The following is a 12,518-nucleotide window of genomic DNA, read 5'->3' on the forward strand; positions in this document are numbered from 1 at the left end:
CCAGGCCACTGAAGCAAACTGCACAAACCTAACCACTATGTCACCAGGCTGGCCCCTGCCAGGAAGTTTTTGATTACTGATTCAATGTCTTTACTTCTTATAGGTCCTCTCCGCTTTTCCATTTCTTCTTAAGTAAGTCTTGATAATTTGTTACTAGAAATTTGTCTATTTCATCTAGGTTACTTACTTTGTTGCCAGACAGTTATTCATAGCATTCTTTTATAATCACAGTTTATTTCTATGAGTTCTGCAGTAACATCCACTCTTTCACTTCCAATTTTAGTGGTTTGAGTCCTCTCTTATTTTCTTAATTATTTAGCTAAATGTGTGTCAATTTTGTTGATCTTTTCAAAGAATGAAGGTTTGGTTTTGTTGATTTTCTCTATTGGTTTTTTACTCTCTATTTTGGTTATTTCTGCTCTAATCTTTAGTATCTCCTTTCTTCTGGGGCTTGGGATTATTTTGCTCTTCTTTTTCTACGGTATAAATTTAGCTTATTGACTTGAGATTTTTCTTTTTTAATGTAGGCTATAAATTTCCCTCTGAGCATTGCTTCTGTTGCATCCTGTAAGGTTGGTATGTTGTACTTTCATTTTCACTTGTCTTTCTCAAGATTCTGCCCTATGTCTCTCTTCTCTTCTTTATGAAATCTCTGGAGAAATCAGCCCTTACCCTGCTTCTGAACATGTTTCATACTGAGCTGATACAGCCTACTGCAGTCATGTGCTGCATAACCACATTGCGGTCAATGACAGATCACATATATGACAGTGGTCCCATAAGATTAGTACCATATAGCCTAGAGGTGTACTAGGCTATACCATCTGGGTTTGTGTAACATCACTCTATGATGTTCCCAAAACAATGAAATTGCCTAATGACACATTTCTTAGAACATATCCCATTGTTAAGCAACACATGACTGTATATCCCTCATTCCTACCAACAGGCTTAAGCCAGTCCCCTAAGTTAGAAATCCCAAAGTTTCTCTGATTTTTATTTCTTTTTTGCAGGATCAACTCAATCCTACCTTTTCCTCTGTTTCCTAAAATACTGCTTTCTTTATATCTTCCCATTTCTCAAAAATATTACGTGTTTCCTAATAACTTTCAAAAAAACATTCCTCCAGTAATCAATCAAGACACTTCACATTCTAATCTCAATCTACTTAGCATTCACTGAGCTCCCTGGGCCAGGTTCTGGGGGCATCAAGAGCTGACTAAGACATTTATGCTCCCAGAAGCACATCATCTAATGGATGAAATATGTAAACAATCGTACCCAAATGTCTGCTGACTCAACATCCTCACTAGAAGATGGACAGGACCTCAGCACCACCTCCTTGCTCCAAGTGGTCCCCCAGGGACTTATAAAGGCCCCCCAAAGGGATGCTTCCCATAGGCCCCCAAAGCAGCCTCCAGTCACAGTCATGAGGCATCCTCCTAATTCATAATCTCCTCTTCTGGTTCTAGTCTGCCACATCTGCTGCCAGCAGAACTACTTACAGAAGGCCTCAATGCCCTGCCTAACCCAAGAACATCAATATGCATGCCAAGGATGCTGGCCCAGGACATTCCCAAAGCATCAGTGCTGATTCCAGGCAGGGTAGAGAAAAGGGCCTCTTGTGCCCCGTGGGACACATCTCATCACTTGGGCCCCAAGCAGCTCAGCTTGTGTCCAAAGTCTCACAGAGGAGATTTTTGAACATTTTCAGTAATTTCTGACCTCTTCCCTAAGCAAAATGGCTCAAATCCTTTTTTTTCCTTACACCTGCAAGAAACTATTTCCACCATCTCCTTCTCTTCCTTCTACCACCTTCTCCTCTTCTCCCACCACAAACTCCTTTCTCCTCTCCCGGTACCAATGCAAATCCCCCACAAATACAAGCAGAGGCAAACAGAATAAGGGTAAATAGGAGCTCACCAGGTGGAAAAGGTGGGGAAGGGCATTTCAGACAAAGGGAACAACAAGGCAGAGAAAGAGCAGGACATTCTTGGAAGAATCACGAACAATCCATCAATGGAGAACTTCTTGTTCTTATTCAAAACCATGCTACAATATTATCTCCTCTGTGAAGCCTTCCTTGACAACCCCCAACTCTCCCCAGCCCATCATTCTCACTATTTGTGCTCCTATTGAGCACATACCTCTATCAATTCAACATTTATTGAGCTCAAAATCATGCACAGTGCTAGGAATACAGAGATAATAAGCATAATCCCTACCCAGAACATTATGGAAAAGAGAGGAGAACAATCTTGTAATTATAACAAAGAGAAAGAAGTCCCTGATATTGAATGCACAGGATACAATTAGTGCTACGAGGGTAATGCAGGGGCAAGCACTATCCTAGGTCAACGCCTACCTCATCACACCATAACTACTGGTTTACCTGTCTGGCTCCTCTGCCACATGTGAGTCCAGAGGACTGACATGTCTTATTCATATTTGTATTCCCAGTCTACAGCCCAGAAACTGGTACATAACAGGAATCTAATAAGTATAGTCTGAGTGCCATGGTTTCTAAGGTGTTACTCACTGAATAGGTATAAAACTGAGCAAATAGAATGAATGACTTGTTAAATAAATGAATAATTGCAATCTATAAAAGCAAAGCAACTTTAAAGGAATATGCTAGGTATGGGAGGAGCAGTTCCCGGGGAGTCCTTGGGCCACAGAATATGCCCAGAGGAGTTAGTCCTTAATATCCTGGATAGATAACCTCCAAGAAAAGGAATGGAGACGTGTTCACTCACTCGACAAAATTCACTGGATGCCTACTATGTGCCAAGCACTGTTGAATGGTATTCACAATGAGGAACAAGACAGACAAAAATCCTTTTCATGGAGCTTACATTCTAGTGGACGAGAGAGAGAATTAAAAAAAAAAGTATGCAAATTACGAAGTACACTAGGTGGTAAGTATTATGGAGAAAAATAAATTCAAAGGCAGCTGAGTGTACAGGGGTGAGAGTTGGTGGTAAGGAAAGAATGGTCCCAGAGGGCCTCTCTGAGAGGGAATGTTTGCATTAAACACTTTATGCAGATGAAAGAGTGAGCCACGTGGACACCTGGGAGAAGCGCATTCCAGGCCGAGGGAATTGCAAGCCCTGTCCTTTTCAAGGAATAGCCAGGCCAGCATAGTTTGAGCAAAGTGAATAAAGGGGAGACTTATAGGAAATTAGGTCAAAGAGAGAAAAATGATCAAGTCATTTCGGTCCATAAGGACCATTATAATTAGTTGGTTTTGATGTGGTTTTTGTTGTTATTTTAACCTTTTTTACTGAAATATACCATACAAAGAGCAAGCTGTACAAATCCTGAGTCACCTTAATGAATTATAGCAAAATGAATAAACCTGTGTATCCAGACATGGATCAAGACATAGAACATTACCAGCACCCGCAATTCCCCCGTCCGCTCCCTCCTCCTCACTGCTCTTCCCTCCTCTCAAAGGTAGCCGCTATCCTGACTACTCACAACAGAGATTTGTTTTGCCTGTTTTTTAACTTTAAATAAATGGGATCATACCATTGTATCCGATTTGTATCTGGATTATTTTTTGCTCAAGATTTTGCTTGTGATATTCACCCATGTGATCCCAAGAAGGAAGAAGTGCCAAGATGACAAATAATGGCATGTCAAAGTGCTAATGGGAAAGATACAGTGCAGAGGGAGAACTGATGATGGCAGTGTTCATGTGCCTGGCATCCACATGACAATTCAGCAAAGAGAGGAAGTAGGAGCTCCGCCTGGGAGCAGAGAGTCAGGAACCCAAGAGATCCTTCCTCCCGTACTCAGGTCCTCTCCTAAGAATCAAGAGAGCTCTAGAAGGTTGGGGTCATGCTTGTGGTTATTTATTCATTGATTCACTCAAACATTTCCAGATCCTACTTTTTTGTCAGGCACAGTGCTGATGTACAAAGATAATTAAGGCATGGTCAGTTAGACAAACAAGTAAATAGGACTACAAAACGATGTGATAAGTACTAAGTATTTGGCAAAGGAAGCATCTTCTTTGAGAATCCTTGTGACCTTTTCACCTTTTTTGCTCAAACGTTAATGTCTCTGAGATAGTCTCACGAGACTATGGCCGTCACATGTTCCTTTGAAATTATACTGGTTACATTTATATTTGTCAGTTTTATCTCAACTACTAGACTATAATCTTTTTGAGAACTGAAAAGATATCTTTTGGTATTATGAAAAGAGCACAAAGTAGTTAGAGTCAAAGTTGTTGGGTTTGGGGGCCAGCCTGGTGGCACAGTGGTTAATTGTGCAGGTTCCGCTTCTCGGCGGCCTGGGGTTCACTGGTTCAGATCCCGGGTGCAGACATGGCACCGCTTGGCACGCCATGCTATGGTAGGCATCCAACATAGAAAGTAGAGGAAAATGGCCACAGATGTTAGCTCAGGGCCAGGCTTCCTCAGCAAAAAAGAGGAGGACTGGCAGTAGTTAGCTCAGGGCTAATCTTCCTCAAAAAATTTAAAAAATAAAAAGTTGTTAGGTTTGAATCCTGACTCTTGTTCTTTAGCTGTGTAACCCTGGGAAAATTAGTTAACCTCTCTGTGCCTCAGTTCCTTTATCTATAAATAGAAAAAATAATCTCCATCTTACTTACCTCACAGAATTGTTGTCAGCATCAAATGAAGTAATGTGTAAGAAGAACTGTAAATTCCTATTGTTAGTCCTCTAACTATCACAAGCCTACTATGTTGGACATGCAGTAGGAAATAGTAAATGTTGGGCTTTACTTATACTTGTGGTTTCTGGAGTCCGTGCCAGGGAGTTGATATATTTCCCTGTCCCCCTCCACCTCACGCCCAGAGAACTCAGAGTCTGGGGTCTGATAGTGTGGCCATGACCCAGGAGTGACCAGCCAGTCTGGGAGGATGGACTGAGCCAACTGCCCACTAACCAAGAGTGCCAGACAATTTGGGGGGGATGGAGCCTTTGTAACTGCCCGTCTTAACCCTTTGTCTAACCCTATTCTCTTGATCAAATCTCTGGGCTTCAGTATCAGCGAGCTCAAACAGACTGGCGGAGTTCGAGGGAAAGGGCGTGGGGAGCCCCGGGGGAGGGCAGGGGCACTTATAGCAGTTTCCCTTCTGTGTTTACAGGGAACACAGTTTCACAGACCAGCTCAGCCCCGTTGATGGTGGATGGGTTTCTGGGGGAGTCGGTAACTCTTCCCCTGAAGCTTCCTGCAGGAGAGAAGATCTATTCCATCACCTGGCTTCACAACGGAACATCTATCGTCTTCATAGACCCAAATGACGCACGAATCCTGGTGACTGCTCGCAAACGGAAAGATGCACTGAACGTCACCCAGTCCTACTCCTTGCAGCTCAGCAACCTGACGATGGCAGACACAGGATTTTACAAAGCCCAGATAGGCACAGAGAACTCTTCAGTGTTTTCCTGTTACACTCTGAGGATCTTCAGTGAGTCAGACCATGGGGTTTAATCACGGATGGACTAAAAAATTTTATAGTTCAAATCTATGTGACTGCAAGTGTGCACTATAGCCTAGTGGTAAAGAGTACAGCATTTGGGGGCCGGCCTGGTGGCACAGTGGTTAAGTGCACACGTTCTGCTTCTTGGCGGCCCCGGGGTTCGCCAGCCCGGATCCCGGGTGCAGACATGGCACCGCTTGGCACTTCATGCTGTGGTAGGCGTCCAACATATAAAGTAGAGGAAGTAAGGCACGCATGTTAGCTCAGGGCCAGGCTTCCTCAGCAAAAAAAGAGGAGGAATGGCAGTAGTTAGCTCAGGGCTAATCTTCCTCAAAAAAAAAAAAAAAAAGAGTACAGTATTGGGAGTCAAACCAAGGTCCAGCGTGGTAAAGCACCTTGATGGCATTGAATAGCCAGTTAGTGACAAAGCTGAGAATAAAATCTAAGTCTTGTGATTTCCAGCCCAGAATCACCCCTGTTCCCCTCAAACAATAAACTGGTCCCTTTCAACCAGAAAGTTAGCAGAAGTAATGGAAATGAAACATCTATGATTCTGTTACCATGTGCATTACACGTATTTGTCATGTAATCCCCAAAAAAGCTCAATGAAGTAGGTAATATCCTTACCCCTGAGACATAGCATCAGTCACAGCAATCTGCCTCCAGTCATAGCGATAGTAAGTGGCAGAGCTTCCCACGTAACTACTTGGCATGATATCTGCCTTTACACAAAGGCTAGGAGGACCTGATGGAGTGGTCAGTGTACAGAACAATGGTCAACCTAGAAAGTGCTCTATAAGGACGAACTAATCAAGAGAAATGTCTTTTCTATCAAAGTTATTTAATTTCTAACAATATTATCCCCAGATGGCTCATGTTCTCAACATAAAATTATGGAAACTAGAATGAGACAGCTTATGAACCAATATTAGAAAAAACAATCCTTCTAGCAATCAGTGACGTTCAGAGATACCATGAACGGCCTTAAGAGAATCACTTAGCAGGAATGTTGTACAAGAGATTCTAGCATTAAATTGGCAACTTTAAAGGCCCCTGAGATTCTACAGTTCTTTTCTACTAGAGAGCTTGTAGTGTCTAAAATTCACCCAGAATCCTTTGAGTTAAAACATAGTATCCAAAAAAGCACTATTAAAATAAAATGTCATCACAAATAGGTTACACGCTAACCTTTAGTATCCCCTGAATATTTGGCAGACTTACATGTTAGATGAGTCAAACTCGTGTCCCTGCAAGAATAGGACAGAGAACAGGTAAAAGTGATGGGAAAGAGAGGATGTCTGGAAAAGTTCTGAACAGGGATTCCAACCAAAGGGGCCAAATCACCCTGGGGCAGTGTATTCGTTTCCTGAGGCTGCCAAAACAAACACCACAAAGGTGGTAGCTTAAAACAACAAAAATTTTCTTCTCTCATAGTTCTGGAGGCCAGATGTCCAAAATTAAGGTGTGGGCAAGGCTGCCCTCCCTCTGGAGGCCCTACAGAACTGTCTCTTCTTTGACTCTTCCAGTTTCTGGTTGCTGTGGGCATTCCTTGGGGTTCCTTGGCCTGGGGCTGTATCACTCCAATCGCTGCCTCTGTGGTCACATTGTCTCCTCCGCCTCTCTGTGTTTTTTCCTCTTCTGTCTATCTCAAATATCTCTCTGCTTTTCTCTTACAAGGACAGTTGTCATTGGGTTTAGGGCCCAATTAGATAATCCAAGATCATCTCCTCAACTAACTTAATTACATCTGCAAAGACCCTTTTTGCAAATAAGATTCTGGGAATTAAGACATGGAAGTATCTTTTTGGAGGTCATCATTCAATCCAGTACAGGCAGAATCACCCTGGGTGACCAATGATCATCAAGGCAGTGCTAGGACCCTGGGGAGAAGAGAGACACATCCATTGGAAAGTCTGAGAACAGACCCCACACCAGGCTCCATCACACTTGTTGAGACAATTTTCTTCTGCCACTATTCAGAAGACAAGGTATGACTTCTTCTGCAACAACCACACACTTAAGGCTCAGTGCCAATCGTTTCTCAGGATCTTTTGGAGCACCTCTCCTTCAAAGGCACATACACAAAGAGATGTGCAAAGAGATTGTAAAACACCAACATGTTTTACCATAGTGTAAAGGAATTTCAAGGTATGAAGGTTTTTTAAAACATTGACCAGTTACTCTGTATGTACCAGGCTAGAGATGGCAAAGATTTGATCTTATGAGACAACATCAATTAATTTGGAGTAACTGCCTAGAGTTCAGTGTTAAGAAAGATGTTGAGGCTTAAGTTTACTCATTGGTCAATATTTGTTAACCATTGACAATGTACAAGACACTGTTCTAGGTGCTTGGAATATAGCAGTGAGCAAAACAGACAAACATCCCTGCCCTCGTGGAGCTGACATTCTGGGTGGGAAATAGGGAGAGGTAATAAACAATACACACAATGTATAGACAAATGACACAGTATGGAAGAAATCCATGAGCTCTATGGAAAAAAAAGCAATTAGAACAGCACAAGGAGTATCACGGGTGACAGGGAGCAGTGGTCAATTTTAAATAGAGTGGTCATAGTAGGCCTCATTGAAAAGATGCCATTTGAGCCAAGACCAGTTGGAGGTGAGGGAGTGAGCCGTGCAGATATCTGGGTGAAGAGCCATCCAACACAGGCAGTCCCCTGTGACTAGCATGCTCAAGGGACATCAAGGAGTTCAAACATCAAGAAGCAGAGTGAGGGGGACAGTGATAGGAAATGAGATCAGTAAAGATATAGGGGACCACTTCATGCAAGGCTCTGAGAACCATCAAAGACTTTGGCTTCTACTCTCAACGAGATTGAGAACCATTGGAGGGTTTTGCAGAGGAATAATATGCTTTTTTTTTTCAAAGATTGGCACCTGAGCTAACATCTGTTGCCAATCTCCTTTCTTCTTCTCCTTCTCCTCCTGCTCCTCCTGCTCCCCAACGACGAGCACATAGTTGTATATTCTAGCTGTCGGTCCTTCTGTTGTGCTCTGTGGGACTCCACCTCAGCATGACCTGATGAGCTGTGCCATGTTTGTGCCCAGGATCCTAACCAGCAAAACCCTGGGCCACCGAAGCAGAGCATGGGAGCTTAACCACTTGGATGGGCCAGACCCCAGTAATATGATTTGACTTACTTGTTTAAAGGATCCCATCGGCTGCTCTGTTGAGAATAGACTGTAAGGGACAAGGGTGTAAGCCAATGTACCAATTAAGAGGCCATTGCGACAATCTGAGCAAGAGATGATGCTGGCTTGCACCAAAGTGGTAGCAGTGCAGGCAGTGAGAAGTGGTTGGATTCTGGATATATTTGTTTTTTTTAAGATTTTATTTTTTTCCTTTTTCTCCCCAAAGCCCCCCAGTACATAGTTGTGTATTCTTCGTTGTGGGTCCTTCTAGTTGTGGCCTGTGGGACGCTGCCTGAGCGTGGTTTGATGAGCAGTGCCATGTCCGCACCCAGGATTCGAACCCATGAAACACTGGGCCACCTGCAGCAGAGCGCATGAACTTGACCACTCGGCCACGGGGCCAGCCCCTCTGGATATATTTTTAAAGTAAAACCACAGGGATTTCCTGATGTGGTGATATGAGATGAAGAAATAAGTCGATGACTCCAGGGCTTTTGGCCTGAGCAACTGGAAGGATGCAGTTGTTATCAATTAAGGTGGAGAAGGCTGCAGACTAAGCATGTTTTGGAGAGGAAAACAGGAGTCTTTTTGAACATTTTGAGTTTTTGAGACACATTGTATCCAAGTGGGAATGTCAAGTAGCCAGTTATATATTCATTAAGTGGAAAAAGGTAACAAGATAGATTTTTCAGGTCAGTCATGGACATAGGTTGAGGGAGATGTGACATTCTTGCCAAATATTTGCCACTGCTATGTTAGGCACTGTCTCATTTGATCCTCATAATTACCTAAGAAGTGAGTTTTAATGCCCAATTTTACAGATGAGGAAACTGAGGCTTGGAGAGATTAAAAATTTATCCATGATCATGGAGCCAGTAAATGACACAGCTATGATGCTAACCTAGTCTTCCTAACTCCAAATCCAACACTCTTGCCATTAGGTGAAAGCTCTGTTCTAGCAAGATATATTCCACCACTCCTACTCAGTTAACTAAGCTTAAAGCATTACTCAGTCTCTTCTAATCAGACAGTTGGAGTCATTCCGTTCTTTATCGGGTCATCTTTACTTCAACCCTGAGGCCAAGTCTAGGTCAGCAGCCTTCTCTGTACTGCTTCATGTCCCATGTATTCACTGCTACTGACATCTTACTAGGCAATATTTTCTGGTCTCTGCTCTAAGAAACTTCTGCATCACATGTCTTCTCAAATGTCTGAATATATTGCACTTCTTTGCTCCGCAGAATTGCTTGCTCTCAGTTTCTTCACTTCTTCTTTCACTAATACTTTGGTTCTCAAATTTTCCCTTTCTGAGTAGCTGACATTCTGCATTACGGTTTCTTTGTCATCACTGGAGCCAGTGTCAGATACACTGAGGACCAGGATTCTCACAGATTTTTGGGAAGTGTGGTTTCCCAAGGAAGTTAAGCATCCATCTTCCACCCCAGCTAGGGAATTCTGATGATGGAGGAAACAGGGCTCTTCTACCTAGTCTTTTGGTTTCTGACCTGGCTAAGGTAGGGCTGGCCCTCAGCTTAGTCTCCAAATTGTCTTTACACAAGGGACAGTGACCAAGGGCTAGAAAAGAACCCAGGAAAAAACAGGGGCCAGAAAAGTAAAGTGGCCAGCCCAAAAATACACAACTAGTTGGTGGCAACCCCAGTCCTTCACTTCCCTACTACTTCTCCTCTAGCTACTCTGTCTCATACTGATGTCCCTCATCAATTGATCACCCCAGATACTGGTCTCATCAAATAGGCAATACAAGCAGAGTTATTTACAGAGTATACAAACCATAACATGCGGCAGAATGTCAGGTGGAATACAGAAACACTGAGGTGGATGTTTTTCACAGAGGGCTGGGCCAAGCCATTTGTCCTCAATCCTGCACTTTTGTTTGCACACAGGACGACTGAGGAACTTACAAGTTGCCAATCATTCTCAACTGTCTGTGAATGGGACTTGTGAGATCCACCTGACCTGTACTGCGGAGAATCCAAATGACAACATCTTACTCAAGTGGCAGATCTCAGGAAACACATCTCTAAATGAAGCCAACATCACTATCTCCTGGGACCCCAAGACTTCCAATGAAGAGACCTACACCTGCATAGCTCAGAATCCTATCAGCAATTTATCCTTCTCCGTCTCTGCCCAGAGTCTATGCAAAGGTAACAGTCTGTCTCAGGTCTCTCTGAAAGCCTTGAGCAGCTGTGGGTTGTGGCATGTCCCTCACGCCCTACGTGATTCCCAAAACAGCAGCCCAGTGGGAGGAAGCCAAAGGATACTGGAAGAGAACAGACAACTTCTGGAGCTCTGTGCCTCTCACTACCCCCAGAGGTCTCTTCTTCCTCCCTCCTCCACCCCCAACTCCTCTTCCAGCCCACTCAGGGGCCAAGAGTAAAAGTCCTTGGGAAGGCAGGGTTGCTTCCTCCCCCTGACTATACCAGGCTCCACCCTGCCCTATCTGATACATGGGGCTCCCACTCACAGAAAGCCTGCCCAGAGCCCCAGAGCCTCTGGGTATGGATGAACCCACTCAACCCCTGAAAGTGGCCTAGGAGAGGCTCAGTAGAGGCTCTGAGAAAAATACTCTGGGCCTCGTTCAATGTGTCTCAAGTGCGACTTTTCTTTTTTCAGGTGTTTTTAATCAGAAAAATCAACCTCTGGATATCAAATGGATTATAACTATAACTATAATTATAATTGGAGTTCTTCTGGCATGCATATTCATCTATGTTTGGGGGAAAAAAACAGGCAGGTTTCCTTTCTTCCTACTTGTCTCTTCTCCAAGGTTCCAGAAACTTAGAGTCTGGGGCCTCCCTTTACCTGTTGTGGAAGAGGGAGGGTGCAAACTCTGGCTCAACTAGTCCACTGGGACCCCTGGGGTGTGACCACACACCTGCTAATCTCCTGGGGAAAGTGTCCTACTGGGAAATGAATGAGCCAGCCTTATGGCCTGCCTGTCCTTCCCTTTTGGGTCCCCTCCCACCACATCTTCTAGAGAGACACCTTATGGGGGTAGGGTGTAGAAGACCTCTCTCACTACAGTCACAAGTTTCAATTTCCCTGATTTTATTTTTCAGGTTCCTTTTGTTCCTGTACTCAGCAAGGCCAGAGTCCTGGTGAGCTTCCAGACTCTTAACTTCCAATCATAAAACAGATGGCAAAGCTGAATGGAAGAGGAAGGGGGCAGGTCAGAGGGTTGGATAAAGAGAGAGGAGGGAGTCAGAATGTCATTACTCAGATGGACCAGATGGTGCAAGAGGAGATGACTGGTAACTATGCAAGTTTGTCGCCTGTGGGACTACAGGGTCCCTTACAAGCATGTGAACCGGTCACTCACACAATTTCTTGGAGTAGGATTAGGGTCGTTCTCCACCCTACTGAGGGGAAGCTAAGGGCCAGTGAAAGGGCTCATGGCCTGCCCACTGTCACCCAGCAAGTCCAGGGCAGAGACAGGAGTAGAGCACCAAAGGCCCTGACCCCGTGACTCTCTCCAGCCAGGGTTTGGTCACTGAGTAGACAGAGTCAAAAGAAAAAATGTGATAATATAGAGACAGGAACACAGGCTCTAGACTCAGATTGGCGTTGAGTCTCATTTCATGGGTGGGAGATATATGACATCATGTGTAGAGGACAGGGTGTGAGGTTTGGAGTCAGAAGGCATGCATTCAAGTTTTTGTTTGGTCATTTCCTGTTTGACTTTGTGCCAAGTCAACTGAACTTTCTGAGCCTCCAGTTCCTCATCTCTAATATAATCAAATCCACCTTAAGGACCTCTGAAAAGTTTAATTAAATGATATATGTGCAATAACAGGCTCCTTTATGCTCACCATTGTGGTCCTTTGGCTCTTGTGTAGGCAGTACTATTTGGGCCAGGAGCTTGCTGGCCCACATGTGTATCTGG

The 12,518-nt window shown here is 44.0% G+C and overlaps 1 protein-coding gene across 9 annotated transcripts in view; it reads left to right on the top strand.

Annotated features, from left to right (window-relative positions):
• The window catches only part of SLAMF6 (SLAM family member 6), a 69,831-nt gene that overhangs the window by 12,334 nt on the left and 44,979 nt on the right, over positions 1 to 12,518 (top strand). For 4 of the 9 annotated variants that reach the window (XM_008520461.2, XM_008520463.2, XM_070608295.1 and 1 more), the window contains exons 2-5: positions 5,121 to 5,444; positions 10,516 to 10,779; positions 11,249 to 11,365; positions 11,695 to 11,733. In XM_008520461.2, the coding sequence (XP_008518683.1) occupies positions 5,121 to 5,444; positions 10,516 to 10,779; positions 11,249 to 11,365; positions 11,695 to 11,733 (744 nt within the window). Of the gene's footprint in view, positions 1 to 103; positions 133 to 527; positions 573 to 5,120; positions 5,445 to 10,515; positions 10,780 to 11,248; positions 11,366 to 11,694; positions 11,734 to 12,518 lie in introns of all 9 variants that reach the window. The other 5 variants (XM_070608299.1, XM_070608296.1, XM_070608297.1 and 2 more) reach the window with 2 other exon arrangements.

This window comes from Equus przewalskii, unplaced genomic scaffold (assembly GCF_037783145.1).
Source record: "Equus przewalskii isolate Varuska unplaced genomic scaffold, EquPr2 ChrUn-6, whole genome shotgun sequence".
Lineage (NCBI taxonomy): Eukaryota > Metazoa > Chordata > Mammalia > Perissodactyla > Equidae > Equus > Equus przewalskii.